General features: G+C 53.3%; 1 protein-coding gene across 3 annotated transcripts; it reads left to right on the forward strand.

The window, feature by feature from the left end:
* The first annotated feature begins 675 nt into the window (after positions 1-675).
* On the forward strand, positions 676-23,306 carry IRF8 (interferon regulatory factor 8). 3 transcript variants are annotated; one of them, XM_059999069.1, is made up of 9 exons: positions 676-738; positions 4,296-4,470; positions 10,236-10,419; positions 12,863-12,951; positions 14,310-14,415; positions 15,502-15,552; positions 20,037-20,423; positions 21,009-21,124; positions 21,661-23,306. In XM_059999069.1, exons 2-9 carry the CDS (start codon positions 4,297-4,299, stop codon positions 21,835-21,837), a joined length of 1,284 nt encoding a protein of 427 aa, XP_059855052.1. In that variant the 5' UTR covers positions 676-738; position 4,296; the 3' UTR covers positions 21,838-23,306. The 3 variants fall into 3 exon arrangements, with proteins under 3 accessions (XP_059855052.1, XP_059855053.1, XP_059855054.1); XM_059999070.1 differs by having other exon boundaries at positions 15,505-15,552; XM_059999071.1 differs by lacking the exons at positions 676-738; positions 4,296-4,470; positions 10,236-10,419; ... (1 more) ...; positions 14,310-14,415; positions 15,502-15,552 and adding an exon at positions 18,366-18,559 and having other exon boundaries at positions 21,661-23,303.
* The last annotated feature ends 3,031 nt before the right edge of the window (positions 23,307-26,337 follow it).

Below are 26,337 nucleotides of genomic sequence, written 5' to 3' on the forward strand. Positions count from 1 at the left end.
AGAATTTATGATGAAAATTTCCCTAGTTGGACATTCTAGCCTTAACAGCTAGACACTGCCGCTTTTATTTCCCATGTTCAGAGGGCAGTGGTTTCAGACACGTCTTCAGCTGGCCCACAGCAGCTCCAGGAACTTCGGCCACACTAGCAGAGATGGTGGTGGCGCGGGAGCCACACTGCGGGGACCCCTGGCCGTGTGCAGCGCCGACCTCGGGGCCCCTACCATCCCAGCCTTGACCTGCGCTGTCAGACCTCCACCTCGGCCCCGACCTCGGCCAGCTGACACCCACCATCCACCGCACAGCCCTGACCTCCGCCATCTGACCCCCTGCCTCAGCCCCAACTGGCCTGACTTACGCCATCTGGTACCCACCATCCGCCCTAACCTTGACCTGGGCCGACGGACGGCCCCCGCGGCCCTCGGGAATTCCTGCGGACACTCCCGGGACCCCCGGAACGAACCCCGGAAGACTCGCGGACCGTTCGGCCGCCGACGCCTCCGAGCAAAGTGATTTCTCGGAAAGCCGAACGCTTCGAAGAAGGCGGGCCAGGCGCGCCGCTCCCATTGGGCGGCCCCTCCCGCCCTTCCGCGCCTATTGGCCGTCGCGGCCGTCGCTCTGCGCGCCGGGCCCGCCCCCGGCCTTAAATTAGCGCGGGCGCCCGCGGCCGCGGCGCATCTCCGGAGCTCGGCGGCGGGCGTGGGAACGCGGGCGGCGGCAGACGGTTGGCGGCGGCGCAGGTGGGCGGCGGGCTGGAGCACCAGGGGCGCGGACGGCGGGCTGGGGGTCCTGGGCCGGGGGCGCAGACGGCGGGCGGCGGCGCAGGTGGGCCTGGGGCGCGGGCGGCGGCGGGCGGCGCAGGTGGGCCCGGGGCCTGGGGCGCGGACGGCGGGAGGCGGCGCAGGTAGGCGGTGGGCTGGGAGCTCGGGCCGGGGGCGCGGACGTCGGCTGGCGCGGAGGCAGCGGCCGTGCAGTCTTGGTCTGTTTTCTCTCTCCTCGTTTTCTCCTGAATCCGAACCAAGCATCCAGGTGCGGCTGCTCCCAGAGATTGGCTGGTGCTTTAAAATAATCTCGTTTTTCTTAAAATCTGGTTTGCACGGAAAATTTTAGAATGGCTCGTACAATGCGGGGAAATATTGACCCCCTTGTTATAAGACCTGCTCCTTTCCCGCTCAAATCCTGCTCTTGGAACCGGGCTGGAGTCATAACTGTGAAACTGCCTCTTGTCCAGCCGCGCTGGTGGGGTTAGATTGTGAAGCGGGGCGGGCTGGAGTTTTAAATTCTCATCGATGACAAGTAAGATTTCTGAGTGCGGGTGGAGGTACTTTGCTTCCGTAATAGCCCGGTCGTTCCTGGCAAGAAAGTCTCCTTCGGGCTCACAGCTAAAAGAGCATTTTGGTGTAACATGAGCCCCAGGGCAAAGGGCAGACTTTTCTAAGGTGAGGTGTGCTCCTTACCCAGAGCGGCGGAGTGCTTTGTGAATGGAAACTAGAGACTGGATTTTCCAGAGTTTAAACTACCCCCCAGCGTACGAGGGATGTAACCCACCTTTTCTGAAAGCCAAGTTAGGAGCCAGCCCTTGAATGACAGTCCTTTTAGATTATGCAGTTTCCTCTCGAGAGAATTGGGAGAGGTTTAGGTATTTCAGCAAGATTGGGACCAGAAGGAGAAATGGCTTTTGTGCTTTGGGTCTTATGGGTGTCCAGGGCAAATGACCAGGCGCCCTGAGAGACGTGGCGAAGGTGAGTCCTGCACCTGCACCACCTCTCAGGCCCTTCCTGGAATCCGGGTTGGGTGGGCCCAGGGCAGCCTCTTATCACCTCCTGCCTGGGAAGCCTGATCCCCGGCCGATTTATAGCTAATGCAGATTAGCTCCAGATAGGACTTGGCCATAAAGAGAATTATTACCTAAAAATCAAGGAAGAGGAAGTTTTAAACATGTGACTGGGCTTATAAACGTTTCCTGGCTCTGTATTTGGTGGGATTTTGTTAGTGTTCAGTAAATCGTTATGGATCACACTGTAAGAGAATCTCAGGCTTTTAACGCCACTTAGAATCTTGGAGGGGGGGTTTCGGTGACAATTCAGGTGAGCTGTCCATGTGCTGAGATCCTGTCACTTAACCGTGGCTTTTCTCTGCAGGGTGAGTGAAATGAGATCCTGCTGGGGGCCTTGGGGGTTGGGATGTCTCTCTGGGCCTCAGAGTTTTGTCTTTTGAATGAAGCGGGGGCTGGATTAGATGATTTCTAGAGTATTTTCATGTTCTCTGACTCACTCTTCCTCTCAATGCCATTCACTTACCTTTTTTTTTTCTTCTTATAAATCACCACGAGATTCGTCCTTAACAGTTTGGGGGTCATGAATCCGTTAGAAATCCTGATGAGAAGGTGTTGACCTGCTTTCTAGAAAAATGCCTGTACAAACGAAACTTTGCTTTTTATTTCAGGAGGCTCCTGGAGCACGGACTCCAGTGTATGGACTTTGTACTAAGGGGGTGAGCAAAATGCTGACGAGTGGGGACATTTCATTTAATCGACAGATGCGCAGACACCAGCCCTCTTTTGTGTTCTGACCCCTTTCGCCCTCCTCCACACAGCTCCTTCCTCAAGTGAGGGGAGCTGCTCCATCTTTCCTCCAGGAAAGCCCTGTGGGAATCTCTGCCCTGCCAAGTTATTTTCTGGGGTGCGTGGCGGTGTTGTTTCATCTCTCTCACCAGGTGTCCCTCCCACATCTGTCCCTTCCAGTTTATAAACACGAGGGACTGTTTTCAAATTCTGGGATTTCTGAGATCCATGCACTTTGCCGATGAGGAGAGCCTCAGAGAGGTGGTCAGGTGACTTTCCCAAGGGCTAGTTAGAGAAAAGCCTTCGCTGGGGTCTACAGTTTCCCAATCGAAGTCTAGTTCCCATTTCACACGCTTCACTCCTTTTGAATCCACAAACGGGCAGCTGGAGTTAATTGGATGAAAAAGTTACAGGTGGCGCTCATGGGCCCTCACCTCCTCTCCTGCTACCTGGGACCTGGACCCCTTCACCGACCACATAGCCATCTGTGGGGTGGCTGGAGTGTCCAAAACACACACACACTTCTTGCTTTACGGACCAGGATGGCTCTGGATGTGACCATGTTCTGAGGGACGTTATGTCTTGTCACTGGTGATTGTTTCAAATTTGTTGGCCCGAAGCGGTCACATTTTAATCGGAAGAACTGAAATGCTGATGTTTTTGGGGTGGGCGTCTGTCCAACCGCCTAGGGGATTTCCACCCTGTTCTTGTAAACGTGGGCTGTGAGTCGATACGGCACGGTCGCGCTCTCTTTCTCTGTGCTGTTGGGAAAGCTGTCTGCTCTGGCTAGAATGTTCTTCCCAAGGGTGTCTTTGGGCGCCCGGGGTGTTGAGGCCCCCAGATTCTCGTGCGTTCTGGGAGAGGCTAGCTTTGCTCTGTTCTGTCACTGCAGTTTTTTTCCTCACTCTTGTCCTCTATCTCCCAGTTTGTCATAAGAGTTCCTGAGGAGGAAAGTTGGGACACTAGTAACATGTGTTGTTTAAAGAGAATCTTCTCAGGTCCGGGCACTGTGTGAGGTGCTCTGTATGTGTCGTCTGAGTCCTCACCGTGACAACGCCCGGTATCTGCACTTACCCTGGTGTGTCAGCCAGCGTAGCTGACACTCCGAGGTTAAATGACGATCCAGGCTCACCCAGCTGAGAGATGGTGAGACTTGAATGGGACCCCAGCTTGGTCCCATTCCCAAACCAGCTGTGAAGGGGCAATCTAGAAGGGATAGCCTTGAGGATTTCTTGTTTCTCGGAGAGCACAAATGTCATGTTTGCTCATGCACGCTGGTCCAGTGGGGCATTAAGTCATGGAATTGGCTCTCAGAGCGATGGACTGCTCATTGAGGGCACCTGAGAAGGTGAAAGTGATTTCCCCCACCTCCTGCTAAAAATGGAACGATGAGTGATGCTCTCAGATGCGGCTGTGTTTGCCTGAAACAGAACAGGGGGTGAAAGCTGGAAAGAGCGCAGCCAGAGCCTTGGTGGGGCCACATCTGTGATGCACAGCTGCAGGTTTCCCAGCGAGCTTTCAGTTTCCATTCAGGGTTGGCGGCCCTGGAAGCCGGCATTGCCTTCTCACAGCAGGTGGCCCAGAGTTCCTGGATCCGTGGGTTTCCCCCAAGCTGGCACCTGTGTCCTGATCCTCTGATTTTCCTGTTAGCAGTGCTTGGCTGTTGAGTACCTGGGGTGCTGTGAGTAATTAGACGGCTATGTAATTTCACAGGCTATGTTTTCTCTTTCCAAGGATGTGTGACCGCAACGGCGGCCGGCGGCTGCGGCAGTGGCTGATTGAGCAGATCGACAGTACCATGTACCCAGGGCTGATCTGGGAGAACGACGAGAAGAGCATGTTCCGGATCCCTTGGAAACACGCTGGCAAACAGGATTACAACCAGGAAGTGGACGCCTCCATCTTCAAGGTAGTGGCTTGGCCTCCCTGCCACATCGTGAGCTCCTGGTGCAGCTGTTGAGTGATTGATGTCTTGCTTATCTGCTTGAAAGTTAATCCAGTTTTTTTTAAAACAAATGAGTGCCGAATGTGTCTCAAAAAGTATAGTAGGTGATTGTACACCTGCCACCCAATTCCACCACTTTCCCGGTATGTTGTGTATTGTTGGCATTTTCCGATGAGGAAAACAGAGCACTTTCTCCCCTTGCGCTACCATTTCTTTTGCATGAGGACTGGCAAACACAGAGAGAAAATACTTCTTTTACACTGAGACCTTTTCCCCCGGGCTGCCCCCTAAATTCCATTTAGAATTCTAGGAAAGGTTTGATTCTTCATTCTTTCAGAGGTGCTACTTCCGCTTGGCAGCGTAGGGTCAGCTCAGATGAGAGAGACACCATCTGTCATCACTTCTGGGACCAGGTCATGTGGGTGTCCTGAACCTGCAGCTGGTGTCTAAAACGAGTCCACTTCCCTTGAGAATCATCAGTACCCCAAGCATGGAGCGAGCTGCTGTGTAGTTCCACCACGTGCACTGAGACAGCAGCACTGACTGAGAGTTTGCTCTGTGCTGGGCCCAGCCCCACGTGTTTTATTTGTTTTCCTCTCACACAATCCTATGCAGTAGGTGCCGTTCCTGTCCTTGTTCTGTAGAGGCTCCAAGAGGAGATGTGACTTGTCCAAGATCTCCCAGCTCTTGGATGATGGAGCCAGTGTTTGAACCCAGGCATCCCAGCCGTGAGCCCAGGCTCCCAACGCCTAGCCGTACCCATCACCTAGATCCAGGCAGAGGAGCCAGGGCAGCCCAGCTCTGCAGCCCAGCCGGGTCATCAGAATCCCCCATCGGTCAGCAGGGTCACAAAAGTGCGGGCTCCGCCCCTTGCGAGACTTGGAGCCCTAGGTCCAAGGTGAGGCCAGGCCTCCATGTTTGCAAACAGACATATCAGAGGTGATCCGACTCCGAATCTGGGTTGCAAACTGCTGCTATATGTGCTTGTCGTGTGGGCATTTGGGGGCCAGAGTCCAGGAGGGGAGAGTGAGTGAGTGTGGGAAGGAGCCAGGAGGCTGAGCAGGGTGTGGGGGGCGCAGAGCCAGACCCCAGGCGTGCATGAGTGAGGGGAGCAAAGGCCTGCAGGACCCCAGCACAGCACTGGACCCTTAGCTGGGACGACTGTCCCCAACACAGCCAAAATGACAGAGATTATTATACCTTGGCCCCAGAGCAGAGCACTGATAGGTCAGAGCTGGCTTGTGAGGCATTTCAGTCCTTCATGTCTCTGCCTGGTGTTTGCAGGGGGGCTGCACGTCTCAGCACTTCTGTTACTGTGTAACGCGGGTCACAGCTCTTTGACAATCTGATGCCAGTTGCCTGCCCCTCCAAGAAAAGTGGGCGCGTGCGGACGTTCTGCGCTTACCTTCAAGGGGGCTCTCGTGGCCTGGACATCCATCCGGCAGGCTTCTTCCCTTCAGGGAGCCCCGGTCGGGAGCCTGGGCACTGCTCATGCCTCCTTTCTCCTCCTTGGTGGCCTCGTGGATTCCTCTCTCGGAGAAGATTTTTGCCTTTGGCATCTCGGGGAATTTCTCTTGGGAATGGCTCCGTCTAAATTTTAATATTGCCCAAGGTCCAGCCAGTTGATTGGGAATTCTCGATCATAGATGGCTGTGAGCCAGGGCTCCGCCACCCGGGGCCAGATTGTTCCTTGTGTGGGTCCATCTCGTGCACCTAAGAGGGTGTTAGCAGCATCCTGGCCTTGACCTTCTAGATGCCAGTAGCACCCTCTGCCCCACTGTGACGACAAAAAATGCCTCTGACATTGCCAGACGCCCCCCTCCCCTTTGAGAAGCCTGCTAGGAGTGGACTGTGGCCAGGATGAACAGATTGAAGCAGAGGCGTGGGGGGCTAAGGGCACAGTTGGAGGCTGACCATCAGTAAAACTGCTTCAGGAGGGGACTGGGGGCGAGACCAGTGGCTGCACAGCCCTGCTTGTGGCTTGCCGGCGGAGATGCAGGCCTCTCCTTTCACCCTGCTCCCGCTTTGCTCTGGGGGGTAATGAAATAGAGCCCCAGATTTATACATCTTATGCAATGTTCTTCATGGCCGTTTCAACAGCGTTGAGAAAAATGTGCAAGATTCCCAATGTTTCCGTTGATTACGCAGTCCCTCAGTGTGGCAATCTGAAATGAGTCTACAATCTCGGCAGGAATGGGGGCGGGAGGGAGACCAGGCGCCCACCCAGAGCTGGGCGGCCACCCGAAGGGTGACATCCTGGGCTGGTGGACATGCACGTGGCGGAAGACCTGTCCGGCCTGTCCCCAAGTGGTGCTTACTTCCATCCACCAAGGGGCACGTCTCTGCCCTGTCCACCAACAGAGCTCTGCTGTTGGAAGAAGCCAGCAGTCAGGCCTTGAGCCATCTTGGGGATTTTCTGTTTAAGTAGAGAACCTTTTGTTGCAAACATTCAAAGCAAACCTTTCAAAAATGTATGAGTTAAGAGAAAAAAAATGAGCCTGCTTTCCTGACTTAGGGATCGTAAGAAGCCACTTACACCAGAGAATCCTTCATTGTCTGCAGGTGTCATCGTGAGGGCAGCTTCGCGGTGTGGACCAGAGACAGGAGATTGAAAAAGACATTAGCTCATTTTGTATTATCCCTGACTGTATGATGAGGCCCTGATATCAGCTCATACTTATTCTTAAAAAAGTATTTTGCCTCCTTTTCATAAAGTTGAGGGGGAAGATCTAGTTCACTGAGGGTTACGACTCGTTAATTGTTCTGCCGTTGACCAGGCTTTTGAGGCCTGAATAAATTAGAACGTACCTCGTAGCAGGTATTTCCAATTCCGCAGGCCTTCGAGGAAGAAAATCGCATTTGACTTTTAAAGCACAAAATGAGACGGTAATGTTTGTTTTCTGTTGTTTTTAAATTTTATTGAAGTGTAGTTGATTTACAGTGTTGTGTTAATTTCTGCTGCACAGCAAAGTGACTCAGTTATACATATATATATTCTTTTTTATATTCTTTTCCATTTTCGCTTATCACAGGAAATTGAATATAGTTCCCAGTGCTCTACAGTAGGGCCTCGTTTCTTACCCATTCTGTATTTAATAGTTTGCATCTGCTAATCCCAAACTCCCAATCATCCCTCCCCCTTGGCAACCACAAGTCTGTTCTCTATGAGACAATAATGTTAAATGGGGAAGAGCCGGTGGTCCCGGGTTTAACGCTGGCTGCTGACCAGTGCAGAGCAGCGCACGGACAGGGGAGACGTAGGTTCTGGTGTATTCTGAGCCACTGCGTGGCTGTTGACGGGCCTCAGATCCCTCTGTTCTGTCTAGCATTTGCTCTTGAAGAGCCCTGAGAGGTCACCCAGGTAAGCTGGTATTTTCGAGCTGGCCAGAGAGCCCTGCAAGGGCTCGGGGCAGGCTGGCGGTGGGGCACCCGATGCAGCCCGGTGCACGTCCTGACTGTGGGGCCCCTGCCTTGCTCTCTGGATCTGGCTTTCCTGATGGGGTGAGCGTGAGCTTTGAATGGACAAGTGCCCACGGCAGTGCCCCGTGGGCTGTGCAGCTCTGGATACACCCCAGCCGGCCTAATATGGCCCCCAAATCCACGGTCTTCCAGTCCCATTGGTAACGCGGATTACCAGCTCAGTGGTTCTCAAATGAGGATGCGCGTGAGTCATGATAGTACTTCCTTAGGGGACGGTTGGTGGTGTCTGGAGATGTTCTGGGCGTCACAGCGGGGAGAGGGGATGCTACTGACAGTAGTGGGTAGACGCCAGGGATGCTGCTGGACCTCCCAGCATGCCCAGGATGGCCCCCACCGCGAAGAGTGATCCAGCCCCAAACGTCATTAGTGCCAGGTGGAGAAACCGCATTTAACGTAAATGCACGTTTGAAATTACCGTTCAGTGTGTACACAGTTTACACTTAAATTTCTATGAAAAACATAAATCAGTGCTTGGTCTGTGACGCAGTTAATAAACGAAGAGAAAAAGAGGGAAAAGGCTTGAAAGCCATTTACTTTTAAACATGTTTCTAAAGGGGAGTCCGGCGTCTGTGAGGAGGAAGTGACTGCGCGTGCTCACTAGTATGAGTAAGGGAGCTTCTCCGGTTCCTTTACCTCGGGTAAGACTGCAGACTCTGAGCTTAGGGCGGCAGCTGAGCAGAGAGCACAGGCACTGAACTTGTCTTACATCGGGGGAAAAGCCAGGGCGATTTTATAAATTTTATTTATTTATTTATTTGGCTGCATTGGGTCTTTGTTGCTGCACGTGGGCTTTCTCTAGTTGCGGCGGGCGGGGGCTGCTCTTCCTTGCGGTGCGTGGGCTTCTCATTGCAGTGGCTTCTCGTTGTGGAGCACGGGCTCTAGGCACACAGGCTTCAGTAGTAGTGGCTCGCGGCTCTAGAGTGCAGGCTCAGTAGTTGTGGCTCACGGGCTTAGTTGCTCTGCGACATGTGGGATCTTCCCGGACCAGGGCTTAAACCTGTGTCCCCTGTATTGGCAGGTGGATTCTTAACCACTGTACCATCAGGGAAGCTCTACTAGGACTATTTTAAATGGGAATCTGACTCAGGGTGTTATGGAGTTCCTGGCCACCTAAGTCAGAATCACTGGGATGTAGGCTAAAGATACGGGTTCCCAGACCTAACCCACAGGTACCCAAGGAGACTCTTGAGGGGCAGGGCCCAGGAATCGCATCTTAAGGAGCTTCCCAGGGGATCGGTATATGCATTAAGCTTGGGAACACCTGCCTGCTGCTTGCTGAAGTAGAAATTCCTTGGGTTGGAAGTCAGAACAGCTGGTTTTTAATCCCAGACTGGGTCACCTTGGGGAAAGTCAGCTCTTAGAATTTCATTTTCCCCGGTGAGGGTTGAGAATTCCCTCCAGATCTCCTGTTATTTTAGGCTGGAAGACATGTCTGATTTTGCCTGACACCAAACGTTAGTTTCACCTGACAGTAGTGACCCTCTGATTGGTGTGTCGGTATTCCAAATTTGAAATCTAAAAACTGTGCCCATCCACGTGGTTTTAATTTTTTTTTTTTTTTTTTAAATACTGCCCCATTTTACATTTTGACTTAAAGTTTCCAGCTTTGAATTTCTGGTCCTAGTTCAGATTCTAAGGTTTGGAGAGGTCAGAAAACAGAGCTGTAAAAAAAACCCACAGAGAGGGAAAACATTTGTTTGCATTTTAAACAGTACCCTGGGGAGCGGTAGGGGAGAAGGGGGTGGGGAAGGTTAGAATGAACGCCAAAATGCAAAACAATTTCTGTTAAAAGTAGCAGGGCAGTGGATGACCACATTCAGACTTCTTTGCAAATGTTCCCTTTTCGTGCTACGTTGTAGCTAGAGGTTGATTTGAAAAAGCAACAAATTGTTCTTTGTTTTGAACATTCGAGTGAAACCATGTGCAACTTCCTCTTTGCGCTGCTTGACCTCAGGCTCCTCCTGGCCCTCTGGTCCAGGGGAGGATTTGCAGGGGACGGATCCAAGATCCATGTGTGTGTGTCCTTGGGCCTGGGTTCGAGTTCCGGAACCCCCTCCCCCTGCCCCCAGCCCCGACCTGGGTCTTTTCACTTCTGTCAGAGGAAGTGGTCTGATTGGGGTCCCTGAACCCTGAAATCCTTGACTGAGGACCTTCAGGAGGGCGAGCAGAGCAGGGCCTGCCCGTGGCCCCGGGTGTGCGTGGTCCCGGGGCCAGCTGGGTACTTCATGTGTTTTCTTTCCTTCCTTCAGGCCTGGGCCGTTTTTAAAGGGAAGTTTAAGGAAGGGGACAAGGCCGAGCCGGCCACATGGAAGACGAGGTTACGCTGTGCTTTGAACAAGAGCCCGGATTTTGAGGAAGTGACAGACCGGTCCCAGCTGGACATTTCTGAACCATATAAAGTTTACCGAATCGTCCCCGAGGAGGAGCAAAAATGTAAGTATCCTTTCTTTATGGGCACTTGGCCCAACGGAGGCCGCCTGGGTCTGGGGTTCGAGTCGCCACCCATGGGGTCCAGCTAAACAAATAGTTCTCTCCTTTATGTCAGCAGAGGTTGAGGTCTCCTTCCGCTGACCTCACCCACCATCTGCCGACTGTGGCAGCTTCCAGTTGAGAGGCAGCGGACGGGAGGAAGGGGCGGGAGACGGCGTGGCAGCTGGCATTGCTGCTCGCTGACTGTTGGACCAGGAGCGAGTGCTGGGGCCTCCCTGGGGCTCAGCAACGGGCTTGGACGGGAGCAAGGCTCCCCGAACAGTGCCGATGAGGGATTCCTTTTGTTTTCTAGCAGCTCGCGGAGCAGGCTAGGAGAAAATAAGGTGGACAAAGGAGGGATGGCTGATAGGGGTTGAGGGCAGAGTTCTTGAATGAACTTGCAGGTGGAGCACTGTTGGCTTCATTGCTGGAGACGGGATATGCTTCTAGATATTAGATCCTGACCGTTGTTTGGGAACCCCCAGCTGTGATAATTCCTGAAGTCTCCTCCCGCTGTAAAATCCCAGGAAAGCAATTGTGAGGAGATTAAAGCAGAATAGCAAAAACCTGCCTCACATCCCCCCGTCCTGCTGTCCACGCTCTGCTCTGGTCAGACATCACTAATCGATCAGGATGTGTTGAGCTCAGATCGGGCCTCAGGCGTTTTCAAAGTGCTGTGCTCGGCAGCTGCTACAGATTAGAGCTGGCCCAGGAGACGAAACCTAATTACCACCCCTAGTTAAAACGTTCTTTCAACACGTTGACTTTCTTAGCCATTTGATGTAGCCGTTAGAATCTCAGCACAGCATCCTTTCCTCGTAGCTGCTTAGTTAGTTGTCCAGTAATGCTGGGAAGAAAACAGAACCCTTGAAAACTGCCTAGGGCTGGGCAGGAATTCTGAGTTTCTGAGAGGGCTCTTCCCACCGCAGGGAGGTTGAAAATGTTGATACATAATTTTTAAAGTTAAAATCGTGACTCTCAGAAATAAATGGTGAGCCTGGGGTGGAGAGTTGTTGAACTCAGTAACGAGGGCACCAGTGTGCTGTCACCAAGACTGCGTCGCAGAACATGCCACGCAGGTGCGCACGGTCAGCGGAAGGCAGAGGCTGAGCCGGACCTGCGCGTGTCCTGCCCGGCAGCACAGCCATAGCTGGGGGCGCTCTTCTCTAGCGATCATTTGTAGCTTAGTTGTCTGTGAATTAACACCTAACTCTACTGAGTCTGAACCCTCATGGATAATCAGTAGGAAGTCAAACAAACTGACCTTCCCCGTGGAGAATCAGATGGCCCTTAGGGGGACACCTCTTAGCTGATACTCTCGGATGCTCAATTGCCATCTTACTTCCAGTTTGGGATCAATTTTTCATCATCGCCAAGTATAATGAATTGTGACTTGAAGGAATAGAGAAGCTTCTCTTAATCCTCCCGCCCACAGGGTCAGCCAAGCTTGAACAGGCAGGCGACCCTGGCTTGTTTATAGCTCAGAGCGCAGCCAGCGTCACCTGCAGGGGTGGATGTTACAGAAGCAGCGGTTCTCAGGGGGCAGAGAAGCTTTGCATTTGCATAATGCCTAGGTGGGCGCACTCTCCTCGGTACCTCAGTGCTTTGCTGGCTACTCTGGGGGTGCCCCACCTGCCCGCTGCTTCCCCCCTCAGCAGCTTCTGAGTGATTTTTTCAAATCAAAATCGAATCAATATTCAGTCTGGATGAAACAGTGGGTCAGTTCTACAGATGATTGGGACTGATGAATTCCAGCAAACGAGTGTTTGTTGGTCATAATACATCTCACACGGATAAGTGTAAGGTGGTGAGTTTCTGGCTGGGGAAGAGGCCTGAGAGGGGGGAAGAAACTAGCCGGGTCCGGAGCGCTTGTCGTGGGAACGCCCGTGTGCCTTTAGACGGTTCCCGCTGCAGGCGGGTTCCAGCCTGGGCACCCGCGGGCCTTTACGGTGCGCCGCGTGCGTGCACAGATGCACACATGTCTATTGGGAAAGGCCAAAATGAGGTTTCCTGCCCGTTAACTTAAAAAAAAAAAAAGACTCCAACCTGCAAACACATTTTGCCGGGAAATCTTTGCCTGTCTTCAGATGCCCTAGCTGGTAACTCTAACCTCTGTCAGGTGTAGAGTAGATCAGACGTGAGTTCATCTTAGATCTCAGCAGATAGAAGGAAGAGACCAATGCTGCCTTGGTCCTCTGAGTGGACGCAGCAGCAGCCCGCTTCCCGCTGACCAGATGACTGAAGCAGCATGGGAGAAGGATCTCCCGGCCTTTCCCAAACCACTGAAGACGCGTATTGGCTTCCGTTTCCCTCAGCCTAGCCTTAAGAAAAAGCCTCTGACTGTGGCCTTGATGATGGTTGTGATGCCCCAGTGCCGGCTGTCACGCGTTTGTCCGTTTTTCCGTAGGCAAGTTAGGCGTGGTGGCCCCCGGTTGCATTAGCGAAGCCACAGAGATGGAGTGCGGTCGCTCCGAAATCGACGAGCTGATCAAGGAGGTGAGTGGGGGCAGCGTTTCCGGAGCTCCGGCCCCGACGGAAGCTGCGCGTGTTCGGTGGAGAGCGGCGGGGAGCGGCACCATCCCGAATGCTCCGCCCAGGCATCCGGGGCCTCGGGCTCTCGCTCGCTCAGGGTGGGGCGTGAGGACCCGCCGTCCTCGCGAGGCCAGCCTCGGCCCGCCGGTCAGCCCCCTGCAGCTTACAGCCTGTCCTTCATCCCGAGGGCGGGGGCCGAGCTGCCGGCTCTGCATCAGTGAAGTTCCCTCTAAACTTGTCATGTTTTACACGTGTTGAGTGGCACCATACACGCCCCTGCCTCTTCCGGCAGGCCGTCGTGAAAAAGTAAACGTTCTTTGCCGCTGGGGTTGTCGCCATGATACGCATCGTCGTACAGCTCTCGCGCTGGGGGCTGCCTGTTTACTAACACGCACCTCTCAGTCCTTGATGGGTTGGAAAGCCGCATAACCAGGCTTACTAGGATCGTACACAAGCGCATAGTTCATAGGCTGTAAGTGAAGGCTTAATGGGGTCTCCTTAGGCAAAACACGTGGGTTTCTGAATACTAGTTTTAGCTGCCTTTCGCTGCGTAGCTGTGTTTTTTTGCACGTTGCAAGGCCGACATTGCCTAGCTAAAATTATTCCGCACGGCCTTGCAAAAGGGGGTGTGGGTGCTCTCCAGATTCTTCTCAGCGCTCACACGGCAATAATGGAATCGCTGGGAGTGCTTTGAGGGAGGGAACGCAGATAACACAATGCAGCCTCCCCCGGGCTGCCCGGCTCTCCTGCAGATGGCAGCTGGTGCGTCTCTGGGTGGGCTCTGGCAGACACCCAGTGAATTCCTGGCTTCGCTTCTTTCCAGTGATGTCCCGTTTTCCATACAAGGCTGTCCAGCCAGCTCAGCTAAGAGAGTGCGATACTTGCGTTGGCACGTGAGGATCACAGCGAGAGCAGGTTTCAGAACGTTTTCTAATTGGATTTGCCAGCCTCCTTTAAGGAATGGGGCAGAGGTGGAAAGTCTAGACGTGGCGTGTGGAGTGAGATGGGCTGGAGCGCGGGAGACTGTGTCTGAGGTCACCGTGTGCTTCCCCAGGGCGTGAGGGCAGCTGCGTGACCTGGCCGTTCGGTTTTGCAATAGGCACTTCCATGGAAAAGGCCAGTGGACACAGGAGGGGCCCCGCAGAGGCCAGGGCTTCGCTCTCGTGGTTTGACCGCCCAGCCTGGTGGATTTATTGTCTTGGATCTTTCAAGATGCAAAGTGAAACTTTGCTTCATCTCGTGCGATAGAGATGACAGCGTGGTTTCACTTAAGTCTGGAAACCCAGTGACAGCACCGCTCTCCTCTCTCGCCCCTGCCCCAGCCTCCCGTGGACGATTACATGGGGATGGTCAAAAGGAGCCCCTCCCCGCCCGAGGCCTGCAGGAGTCAGCTCCTCCCGGACTGGTGGATGCAGCAGCCCAGCGCAGGTGAGGGCTCCTCGCCCCCCCAGAGGTGTTCCCATGGCTGCCGGCCTTCAGGCCTTCACTCCTTTCTGCTTGGGGTGGGCGGACGGGGAGGCTACCGTGATCCCCATTTTCCTGAAGGTGACTGAGCCCAGAGAGCTGGCGTGGCTTCCGGGCCCGAGGGCACAGCCCGGCCACGCCTTTGTGCCCCACTTGCCACTGTCCCCTGGAGGCACAGTGTCCTTCCCATAGGCCGTGGCGCGCCCCGCTGTGCCCCTGGGAAGGGTGGACGGAGGGGCGGGAGACCAGAGGGAAGATGCAGCGGGGCTCGTAGGTCCGTTAGGACAGTCTTGTGACGTGAGGACCCCTGAGAGCCAAGGATAGCCGAGGGCATCTGAGATGGGGAGAGCTTGGAGCCCTGGATTCGAATCCCATGCCAGGAAGTTGCATATCTTATTCGAGCCTCAGTTTCCTTGACTATAAAATGGAGACACCGGGACCTGCCCCCCCGGGGTCGTGAGGACTAAGTGAGGCCTTCGCCCTTTTCTTAGCTTCTCATGCCCCCCGCCCCCGCTCCTTGAAACGACCCTCCCTCCGTGGGCACGAGCATCTTTGCCTCCTCCCTCGCCTCTTTGCCCCACTGTCCCCTGTGGGAGACCGGGAGGTGACAGCTGGCCTAGCGGCCTCAAGAGTTGGCCAGGCTGCTGGGGGACAATGTCGCCCCAGGTCCCTGTGCTGCGGCAGCACGACCGGGAACACTCGCTGGGCTCCGGGCTCCCCTCCGGGGCAAGGCCTGGGTGAGGGGCCGCAGTCCAGGGGTATTTCAGGAGCCGACCCTGGGGCGGGAAGGAAGTGTGGCCCCGTGGTGTCACGCCGACACACCATCAGAGGTCCCACAGCACGGGGGAAGGCTCCTCCCCCTGCCCGCCCGTCGGGTTGAGGTCTGGCTTTATGAAACGAGGGTCGCTGTGCCGGGAGGGAGCACCCTGAATGCGGCGGAAGCCTGCGGCGGGGCCTCAGGAGCACGCATGTGTGGCTCCTAAGGAGACTGGGTCCCCGCACACAGCTGGGGGTCTGGCTGGGTCTCACGCTGCTTTTGTCTCTCTCCAGCAGGCCTGCCGCTGGTGCCAGGGTACAGCACCTACGACGCGCACCACGCAGGTACGGAGGGGCTCGGGGCGGGCCGGGGGCGGGCCAGGCGAGCTCTTTGAACAAAGCTCTACGGACCCGTGGGGGCCCACGAGGGTTGCGGACGAGCGCGATCCAGTGTCGGCAGTTGGGAGTCCGATTCCTTCTCCCTGTTTGGCTTGGGAGCAAGTGGTGGTCTTCTTGGGCTTCTTCTTGGGTCGGACCAACAGATCCAGAGAGTTCTTTGTGGGTGTAATTATGCAGGAGGAAGAGCGTGGGCACAGACACGCTCGAGGCCCAGCTCTGTGTGACCCCAGGTGGAGTAACGGAACCGTTCGGAACTTCCGGCGCCTCACCTATAAAGTAGGAACAACAGTGACAGCCACCTCACCAGAGTGCTCTGAGGTTTTAACGGAGTGTTATTACAGCTTTCTGGTAGGGACACAATTGGTCAGCGTTCCTGGGGTCAGTTTCCTTTACTGACATACCCTCTCCCACGCCCAAGCTTGTAGCGATAGGGATACTAAGAACAATGATGGCGACGACAGGGTGACGGTGTTGATGATGACGGAGGTGGTGGTGGTGGTGAAGCTGGTGCTAGTTGGGTGCCAGGATCCGTGCTGAGACTTTCACGGCCTCATCTCAGTACGGCAGCACCTCTGGGTAGGTGCTGTTACTGTTCCCACTGCACAGGCTCAGAAACCCTGTGTCACGCAGCTCGTGGGCCGCCGAGCTGGGCCGTTCCGTCCGTGCCCCTGTCCCTTGCGGGCAGAGGTGGCCTGGGCCACATGGTTGTCTAGTTTTGCTGGGGATTCTGGAATTTACATTCAGGCTCATTGGAGGCATCTTCAGGGCAGAGGAAGGCGGTGTCTTCCCCAGTAGCTGCCCTGTTCTGTGAGGAGCGAGCAGCTTGACTTATCAAGGTGGACCACAGGACATTGGGGCTGCGGGCTTCGGGCCTCCTGGTATAGCGGAGGAAACGGGGCTCAGGGAGCAGTGTCTCGACCAAGGCCCTCAGGGGACAGGTGTATTTGGGGGGGGGTGGAGCCAGGTCTCACCCAGGCCAGAAGATGATAAAGAAAACACCCCTCGTGTTCTCAGAGCTCTTATGCATTGCATGGCAGCCCTGCGAGCTGGGGGCTGTTAGAACCCCGTCTTCACAGAAGAGGAAACAAACAGGCTTAGAGGTTAAATTGCTGGCCCGAGGTCCCACAGCTGGGAAGAGGGGTGCAGGGCTCAAACCCAGGCATCTGGTGCGAGCCTGTCGTTGAGACCGCTTTATGCCTGGGTCACAGGGCCGTGGCCCAGGGAGTCTGCTGACTGATGCTTTCTGGGGGCAGAAGAGTAGCCAGGCACAGGGCTGCGGCATCTGGGTGAGCGAAGATAGTTTAGGGAGGAAGTTTCCCGGGTTGTTCCAGAGCTTCTCAGTGCCCCACGTGTGAGGAGACTCACAGCCACTGCCTCATGCCGAGAAAGTCCTAAAACGTTCTTGTAGAAGTTGTGGACTTCGGTCCCTCTGTTTCGTTCACACACCCACCGCTAGGTGAATAAGCTGGCAAGGGCAGAGGCAGTGAGTGAAGCGGACAGGTGAAAGGCGCCAGGGAGCGGTAGGGAGTGTGGCAAAGTGGAACCCCGTGCCCACCGCGCTGCCCTGTGGACTCGCAGACCCAGCCAGCCTTGCTTTCCCCGTTTACTGTAGAGAAACCAGAGGTCTGGATTTTTATGTGAAACATCCCATGTAAAACGCTGGCTACAGACACGTGTTGACAGCACCCCACCGTGCTGGCGGATCCACACGCGCCTCAGGCCGCCAGCGTGTGCCCTCGACTGTGTCGTTGAAGTGACCAGGGTCAAGGGCATCGTCTGGAACTGGCAGGGTGGCAGGAGTGGCAGGCAAGGAGCTGGCCTGCTGGGGAGGGCTGGGTCCAGGCCCCCAACTTAGCAGTCGCGTCGTCGGGGCGAGCGCCTTCACTTGTCTATGCCCTGGTTTGCTTACCTGGGAAATGGTGTCATCATGAATAGTCTCCATCTCAGGGGGTCGCTTTGAGGACTCAGTACGCTAATGGGTCCCCACCACTGGGCTCAGCACGGTACGGCTGTGAGACCAGGGATGGGACGTAACTTCAAGGGTCTCATCTACGCAGCTCGTCTTTTGTCCCGTCGTCCCAGTTTATTTAACCATCGCTTACACGGTGCTTACACGTGCCGGACACAAATGCGAGCCCACGCTGTCCTCACAGCTGCCCGGCGGGGTGGGGCCGTCGTCTCCACTCTGCTGATGGAGACGGTGGAGCAGCGGTGGGCAGCGGTGGAGCCGCTGCCCGGGCCACCCAGCTGGGGCCAGACGCCAGGCGCCCAGGCTCCAGAGTCCGTGCCCCTGACATCCGTGCTGAGCCGCCAGCGTGGTCAGACTGTTCCCCAGCAGGGCTGTCCTCGGTGGGCGAGTGGCTAAACCGGGCGCAGGACGGGGTTGCCGTGCGGCTCTTAGATCCGCAGGAAGGCTGGCCTGCGCTCCCCGGTGGCCGGGCTGAGGCGCTTCTCCTCCGGGGCCTCCACCGCTCGGCTGGAGCGGCCGCGTGTCCCCGCTCAGGCCTTGCCAGCCCGCGCCGCCCCTCCGCAGGGGCCAATTTGCACAGCCCTTCTGGGCCTGTCTGGAGCACCTGTGCAGCAGCCGTTGACACGGCCCAGAGGCGCTGGCATGAGATAAGGCCTGGGCGATGACAGGGCAAAGGGGCAGAGCGGTGACAGAGTCAATCTGGAGCATTTCATCCATTTGGGACAAAGGTCAGAATTGCTCTGGAGCGCGGGGAGCGGAGCGCGGAGCACTAGGTGGCGCAGACACGGCACGTGGGGAGGGTGGTGAGCGGGGGACGAGACGCGGGCTGGGATGCGGGTGCTGCTGAGCCCCCCCCCCCCGGGCCTCAGTTTCCCCAAATGTCAAGTAAACGCGTTGGACTGGACCACCTGAAGCCCCGACCCACAACCCCGCATGATTTGGGAACGCCACTGAACTCCGACGTGGGAGAGAATGGAGCCTGGGGTATGGAGCAGGGAGCTGTGCCGTTTGAGCGGAGCCCAGTGGGCGGGTCCGAGGAATCAGGAGTGCACGGCCGCGTTAACCCAGGCCAGGCGGGCTGCTCGCGGGGCCGCCCCTGACAGTGGGGCAGGTGGTGCGCTGCACAGCTCTCTGGGGCACCCGGAGTTGGGCCACTCACAGCCTGTGTGGCTCCAGGGGCAGCCCTCGGCGGGTCCGGGGCACTCGGAAGGTGCCCTGAACTCACCAGGCTCGTTGGTAGTGTGTGTACTTCTTGTAGCTTGAGGTAGTAAGATGCAGCTCCCTCTGGGGGTGTCCCTGGACTGCCTGTTGTCTTCACTCTCACCTTAGTTTAGAGGTTCCCAAACAAACAGTGGTCACGTGAGCCCCGCCTTCGCAGTTGGCTTTCGTATCTGGGAACCGCCTGGACTATTATTAATGTCTGACTTTTCTCTAAGTTTCACTTTTAAAAAATGAAGTTTAATATAAATGGGGACCACCTGTCATGGCCTGTAAAGGTGGAACCAGTGCCACTTGCTGTAAGTAGGACCTCGGCGGCCAAAGCAAAGCCAGTGGCAACCAGACACCCTGTTCAGAAATCCTGGCCGTTCTGTTACCCCCACCCAAGGCTCAGAGGCTCAGGTTCTCTGCCTCGTTTGAAAGGGAGGTTGTCAGAATGACGTGTTAAGGGTCCATCGGCACCAAACTAGGGCTTTCTTTGATCAGAGATTGAGAGAATATTGAAAATGGAATAACCTCTTCATTTATGTAATGCTGTCTCCCCCCGCCCCCCAGTCATCTTACGTGTGGCACATTTTGGAAAACGTTGCCTTAATTTGAGTACTTTTCAGACTTCTTCCTGAGAACAGGTTTGGAGGAAAGGTTTTGGAGAGATTCTTAATTGGAAATTCAGGGAACCCCAAGGCGACTGTGAATTTGTCAGGGAAAAGGTTACATCTTCGTTTTCACTAACCTGGAAATCAGATCTAGCATTTCCTTCCCTTATGAACGTCGGCAGTACTGTGTGTGTGTGTGTTTGCGTGTGTACATGTATATGTACGTTCATATACGTGCGTGTGTAGATATGTACGTATGCATCTAGTATAAATTGTATGCTGTGTACACGATAGTGGTAGAGCAGGGCCTGTGAGATGGAGTTATTTTCCGAAGAATTTAAGTTGTCACATCGTTTACCCTCAGCCGTGACTTGTAAATTAGAGACCATCCCCAGAGGGAGGGAGGACCCGCCAGCAATTTTTACTGTTTTTTGAATCACTGGCTTCCTTAGCGATTCTGTGTATTTATTCATGCTTATAAAAACATCATTTCTAGAAGGGGTGCGTGAACTTCCCCAGAATGCCGAAGACTCCCAGGGTTAAGCCACCCCCTGCCTTGGGAGAAAGGCAGGCGGCGGCCATGTTGGCGCAGAAGGGACCGGGGCCCCTGCGCCCGCGGCCCCTGACCTGTTCCCGTCTCCCCACAGCCTTCTCCCAGATGGTCATCAGCTTCTATTACGGGGGCAAGCTGATGGGCCAGACCACCACCACGTGCCCCGAGGGCTGCCGCCTGTCCCTGGGCCAGCCCGGCCTGCCCGGCGGCAAGCTGTGTGGGCCCGAGGGCCTGGAGCTGGTGCGCTTCCCGCCGGCCGACGCCATCCCCAGTGAGCGGCAGCGGCAGGTGACACGGAAGCTGTTCGGGCACCTGGAGCGCGGCGTCCTCCTGCACAGCAGCCGGCAGGGCGTGCTGGTCAAGCGGCAGTGCCAGGGCCGCGTGTTCTACAGCGGCAACGCCGCGGCGGGCAGGGGCGGCCCCAACAAGCTGGAGCGCGACGAGGTGGTCAAGGTCTTCGACACCAGCCAGTTCTTCCGAGGTCAGTCCCGACCCGCCTCCCTCCCACCCGTGCGTCCGGGGGTGGCCCGCGGAGGAGAGGCCCCTCCCTGCCTGACTCCCGGCGTCTAGAGGGGGTGCCCGCAGAGGGGGCGCCTGTGCGGTTCTTTCCCTGTGCAGCTGTCGGAGGATTAAGGAACTTAGCGCCTTGCCACGTCGTTGGGGGCTGTCCCCGGGCCCTGGTTACTGACACAGAGTCTCAGGCCCCAGCTCGGGCCTGCGCGGTCAGAATCTGCAGCTTGGCAAGGTCCCCGGGCAGCCGTGTCCACATCCTGAGACAGTGACCTTGTGCACGCCTGCACGGGAGTGCTGCCCGAGGCTGCCGTCATCCTGGGAGGCGTGTGGCTAGGATCCCACACCCGCGAGTTCCTCCTGGAAGGTCGGGACGTGTGAAATCAGTCACTCTGGTCCCCTGAGGCTGCTGGCCAGAGAACTCCCGGGGGCTTTCTGTAGAAGGGGCCCCGCGAAGGGGGACGAGCTCAGGTGCAGAAGCCCTGCGTCCACCTGGCCCAGGGGGTCGCGAGGCCAGGATTCGCCAACACCTTCCCCCGCGCTGGTGTCCCTGCAGAGCTGCAGCACTTCTACAACAGCCAGAGCCGGCTTCCCGACAGCAGGGTGGTGCTGTGCTTCGGAGAGGAGTTTCCAGATATGACCCCGTTGCGCTCCAAGCTCATTCTCGTGCAGGTGAGAACCGGCAGCCTCAGGGCTTGCGTCCAGACCTTGCAGCCTGCACGTCTGGCTGGGGACCAGGCAGCAGGGCCCGGGGTGGGGGGGGGCTCCACCCGCGTGCAGGCTTGGACGAGCGCTTCGGGTGGGGGAAGGAGACGCTTTCCTTTCACCCCTGAACTATCTTCTCATGTTCCAGAACTCTCAGAGTCCACGTTGTTTCCCCTCCTTTTGTTTAGGTCGTTGTTTAAAACTCAAAACCTCCTTTTCAGAAGGAGTCGCCCCTGTTCAGTTGTCTTAAGGTCTAAGTTGACAGATTAGCACTTTGCCAGCCCTTGTTTAACTCTAGTCAAAGCAATGAACTCTAACTGGTGGAATTCTGGACCCTGGCTCGCCAGACTGGAGCACTGCGGGGAGAGTATACAGAGGACTGCTTGCTCACTCATCCACTGGCGGCCTGGAGGTTCTGATGGATGGCTCCAGACCGGGGTCATCAGAGAGGCCCACCTCACTCCCCACCTCCATCCCTGACCTTGTGGTGCATGTCCCTCCAGGTCGAGCAGCTCTACGTCCGACAGCTGGTGGAAGAGGCTGGGAAGAGCTGCAGCGCCGGCTCCGTGATGCAGGCTCCCGAGGAGCCCCTGCCAGACCAGGTCTTCCGCATGTTTCCAGATATTTGCGCCTCACACCAGAGACCTTTTTTCAGAGAAAACCAACAGATCACAGTTTAAGTCTCTCCCTTGGGCACCCCGCCCCGCCCACATCTAGAATTTCATTATTACAATTACTGTCGTAATTATTTAAGGATGTGGATCCCTCTGACCTGGGGTGGAAGGCTTTACCCCTGCTCTTCATTTAGTAAGGGCGTCCTCTGAGGACTTGACAGGGAAACAGAGCTGTGCCCCACTTCTGCCGTTCAGGTGTAAGCATCGAAACTCGCACCAGATGCTCTGGAGGCTGTAACGATAACTTGTGATTAAAACATTTATTTCCTGCATTTTCCCCTAATTACCATTAGTTGCTATGATTCTTTCAGTATTTGGGGATACTTGATATTTCCAAAGACCTGGCATTCAATTTTATTAGCAAATAGCTGTTTCCAGAACAGAAATCTGGAGTAGAAGATCAGTTTAACTTTGGTTAGAGCTATAGAGTTATCATTTCATATGCTTGATTCAGTGAAGTGTCTTCTTTTAAGCATGTTAATAAGATTTAAAGACACCTGGATACCGGCCTTCCTTTAATAAGGGAAAGAAAGCACGACGCTTGGGTTTTTAGAAGAACGCATCGTCTTCCTAGAATTTGGTGCCAGGAGAGCATTTCCATTGCCAGGTGAACTGGTGTGTTTTCATCTTCAGACAATGAAAACTTTCCTTTGGGGCCTTTGTTGCCAGGAAGCTTAGAGCTAAGTTTAATTTTTCATTTCTGTAATTAAATCATCTGACATACCTCTCTCTTCTTCATTCTAAATGGTTTTGACCTGTTTTTAAAATATTTGTACTTCTAATGGCCCTTTTTGAGTTAATTGTCCTATTGTAAACTGCCTTGAATCCTTTTTTTTATAAAGTGGGCAGGATGTAAACCACGAGTTCAAAAAATAATTGTGGATGGCACCAGCTTTTTGATCGTGGCTTCGATTCAGTCAACCCATTCGTGGGCCTGCGCTATGGAACGTGGGAGGGCAGCCGGAGTCAACTGGGGAACACGGGGTGAGATATGTCAGCTTCTCACCACTATGCTGGTCCCCTAGCCCCAGTACTCCTTGCAGTCAAAGATGACCCCACTCAGCGTGGAGAAAAGGGAACCCTCCTACACTGCCAACTGGGGGGAATGTAAGTTGGTGCAGCCACTATGGAGAACAGTATGGAGGTTCCTTAAAAAACTAAAAATAGACTTACCATATGATCCTGCACTCCCACTCCTGGGCATATGTCCAGTCAAAACAATAATTCGAACAGATACCTGCACCCCTATGTTCACAGCAGCACTACTCACAGTAGCCAACACATGGAAGTGACCTAAATGTCCATCAACAGAGGAATGGATAAAGAAGGTGTGGTACATATACACAGTGGAACACTACTCAGCCATAAAAAAGAATGAAATGATGCCATTTGAAGCAACATGGCTGGACCTAGAGATGATCACACTAAATGAAGTTAGAGAAAGACAAATACAGTATGTGGCATCTAAGATACAACACAAACGAACCTATCTGAAAAAGAAACAGATTCACAGAACAGAACTTGCGGTTGCCAAGGGGGTGGCTGGGGGAGGGATGGATTGGGAGTTTGGGATTAGCGGGTGGAAACTATTATATACAGAATGGATACACAAAAGATCCTACTGTACAGCACAGGGAACTATATTCAAAATCCTGTGATAAACCATAATGGAGAAAAACATGAAAAAAATATATAACTGAATTGCTGTGCTGTACAGCGGAAATTAGAAAAACATTGTAAATCAACTATACTTCAATAAAATTTTTAAAAATTGTGGTAATATACACATAAAATTTTTAAAAAATGACCCCACTGCACACCAAATTCTACCCTTCAACATAGTGGGATTCCAACAGAGAAGTCCCGGTTTTAGCCCTGGAAGAACTTACCCTATTTACTAGCAAATAACATGCATCTACTCCCCAAAAAATATATCCACATATTTACCCTCGATCATGATACTAATCAAAAGCCAGATAGGAGCCTGAAAACAATGGCTTGCTTGGCTTTCTGGTTCACAATATCGCACTAACCTTCCAACGTGCAGGATAATGTGTATCTACAACCACTTAAAATCACTTTCGTAATTACAAAGCACTTGATACCAATGGCATTTTTCACAGAACTAGAACAAAGAATTTTAAAATTTGTATGGAAACACAAAAGACCCCAAACAGCCAAAGCAATCTTAAGAAAGAAAAACTGAGCTGGAGGAATCTGGCTTCCTGACTTCAGACTATACTACAAAGGAACAGTAATCAAGTCAGTATGGTACTGGCACAGAAACAGAAATACAGATCAATGGAATAGGATACAGAGTCCATAGATAAACCCACGCACCTATGATCAACTAATCTATGACAAAGGCAGCAAGAATATAAAATGGAGAAAATACAGTCTCTTCAATAAGTGGTTAAAATCAATCAATCGCTAAGGAAAAAAAGGGGTGCTGGGGAAACTGGACAACTGCATGTAAGAGAATGAAATTAGAACACTGTAACACCAAACACAAAAATAAACTCTAAAGACCTAAAATGTAAGACTGGATAGTCTAAAACTCTTAGAGGAAAACACAGACATAACAATCTGTTATAAATCACAGAATATCTTTTTTGATCCACCTCCTAGAGTAATGAAAATAAAAACAAAAAATAAACAAATGGGACCTAATTAAACTTAAAAGCTTTTGCACGGCAAAAGAAACCATAAACGAAGTGAAAAGACAACCCAGAGAATGGGAGAAAATATTTGCAAACAAAGTGACCGACAAGGGATTAATCTCCAAAATATACAAACAGCTCATGCAGCTCAGTATCAGAAAAACAACAAAATCCCAATAAAAAAATGGGCAGCAGATCTAAACAGACATTTCCCCAGAGAAGACATACAGATGGCCAAAAGGCACATGAAAAGATGCTCAACATCACTAATTATTAGAGAAATGCAAATCAAAACTACAATGAGTTACCACCTCACACCAGTCAGAATGGCCATCGTTAAAAAGTCCACAAACAATCAATGCTGGAGAGGGCCTGGAGAAAAGGGAAACCTCCTACACTGTTGGTGGGAATGTAAATTGGTGCAGCCACTATGGAGAACAGAATGGAGGTTCATTAAAGAACTAAAAATAGAATTACCATATGACCCAGCAATCCCACTCCTGGGCATACATCCAGACAAAACCATAATTCGAAAAGACACATGCACCCCCGATGTTCACTGCAGCACTATTTACAATAGCCAAGACGTGGAAGCAACCTAAGTGTCCAGCGGCAGAGGAACGGATAAAGAAGGTGTGGTACATACATACAATGGAACACAGCCATAAAAAAGAATGAAATAATGCCCTTTGCAGCAACATGGCTGGACCTAGAGATTATCACACTAAGTGAAGTTAGAGAAAGACAACTATTTACCATATGATATCGCTTATATGGGGAATCTAGTAACAAATGATACACATGAACTTATTTACAAAACAGAAGCAGACTCATGGGTATCACAGTCAAGTTTTTGGTTATCAAAGGGGAAACATGGGGGGAAGTGATACATTAGGAGATTGGGATTAACATATACACACTACTATATATAAAATAGATCACCAACAAGGACCTATTGTACAGCACAGGGAACTCTACTCAATATTCTGTGATAACCTATATGAGAAAAGGATCTGGAAAAGAATGGACATATGCATATGTACAACTGATTCACTGTGCTGTACACCTGAAACTAACACAACATTTTAAATGAACTATACTCCAATAATAATTATTTAAAAAATAAATAAATAAGCACTTGGACATTTTTTCTAAAAAACAAACGTATTTTGCTAGATGGGTGTACCCAGGGGCAGGCCAGGATTGGACAGGCACGGCGTGGTTGAGGACCTGCAGGCTCCCCACTGCTGGGTGTCACAGAGCCTGTGGGTCTGGCCGAGTCGATCCCACGGTCAGTGTAGACACGGGGCAGGTTTGGGGTGGGGGCATTGGTGACGGTCCATTTGCTTCCCATCCACTCTCTCCAGGGTGGGGAGGAGAATTTTCTATTCGTTCTTCTTTCTCCCAGCCTGGGTCACCACCATCCCGGACTCAGAATCTCACGATGAAAAGGCAAGGAGGGGCCTCACCTGTCAACCCTTGTTTTGAGAAGTGAGAGAAGCTGGGGTTTGAGGACATGATTGCCCCAGCTCAGCCAACCCGGTGGCCTTGTGAGAGTCCCCAGTAAAAAGTCTGAAAAGTCAAAGAATGCCGTTTTATTCCTGTTGCCATTTGTACGAAGGTGATGGAGGTATGGTGTGAGCGAGATTCCATCATAGGTTCTTCAGACGTGCTGGAATTCACATGAGAATACAGGAAAACTCCAGAAGGAGCGGCTTCTCCTCTTGGGCCGACAAAGCCGGCATTACATTTTTAAGGATAATAGACCTGTTTTCTGAAGTTCTGTCAGATAAAAATAGGCTTTAGTCTCTGCTCAGATGACTGTCAGAGCAGACATCTTTAATAT

Source organism: Delphinus delphis, chromosome 20 (genome assembly GCF_949987515.2).
Source record: "Delphinus delphis chromosome 20, mDelDel1.2, whole genome shotgun sequence".
NCBI lineage: Eukaryota > Metazoa > Chordata > Mammalia > Artiodactyla > Delphinidae > Delphinus > Delphinus delphis.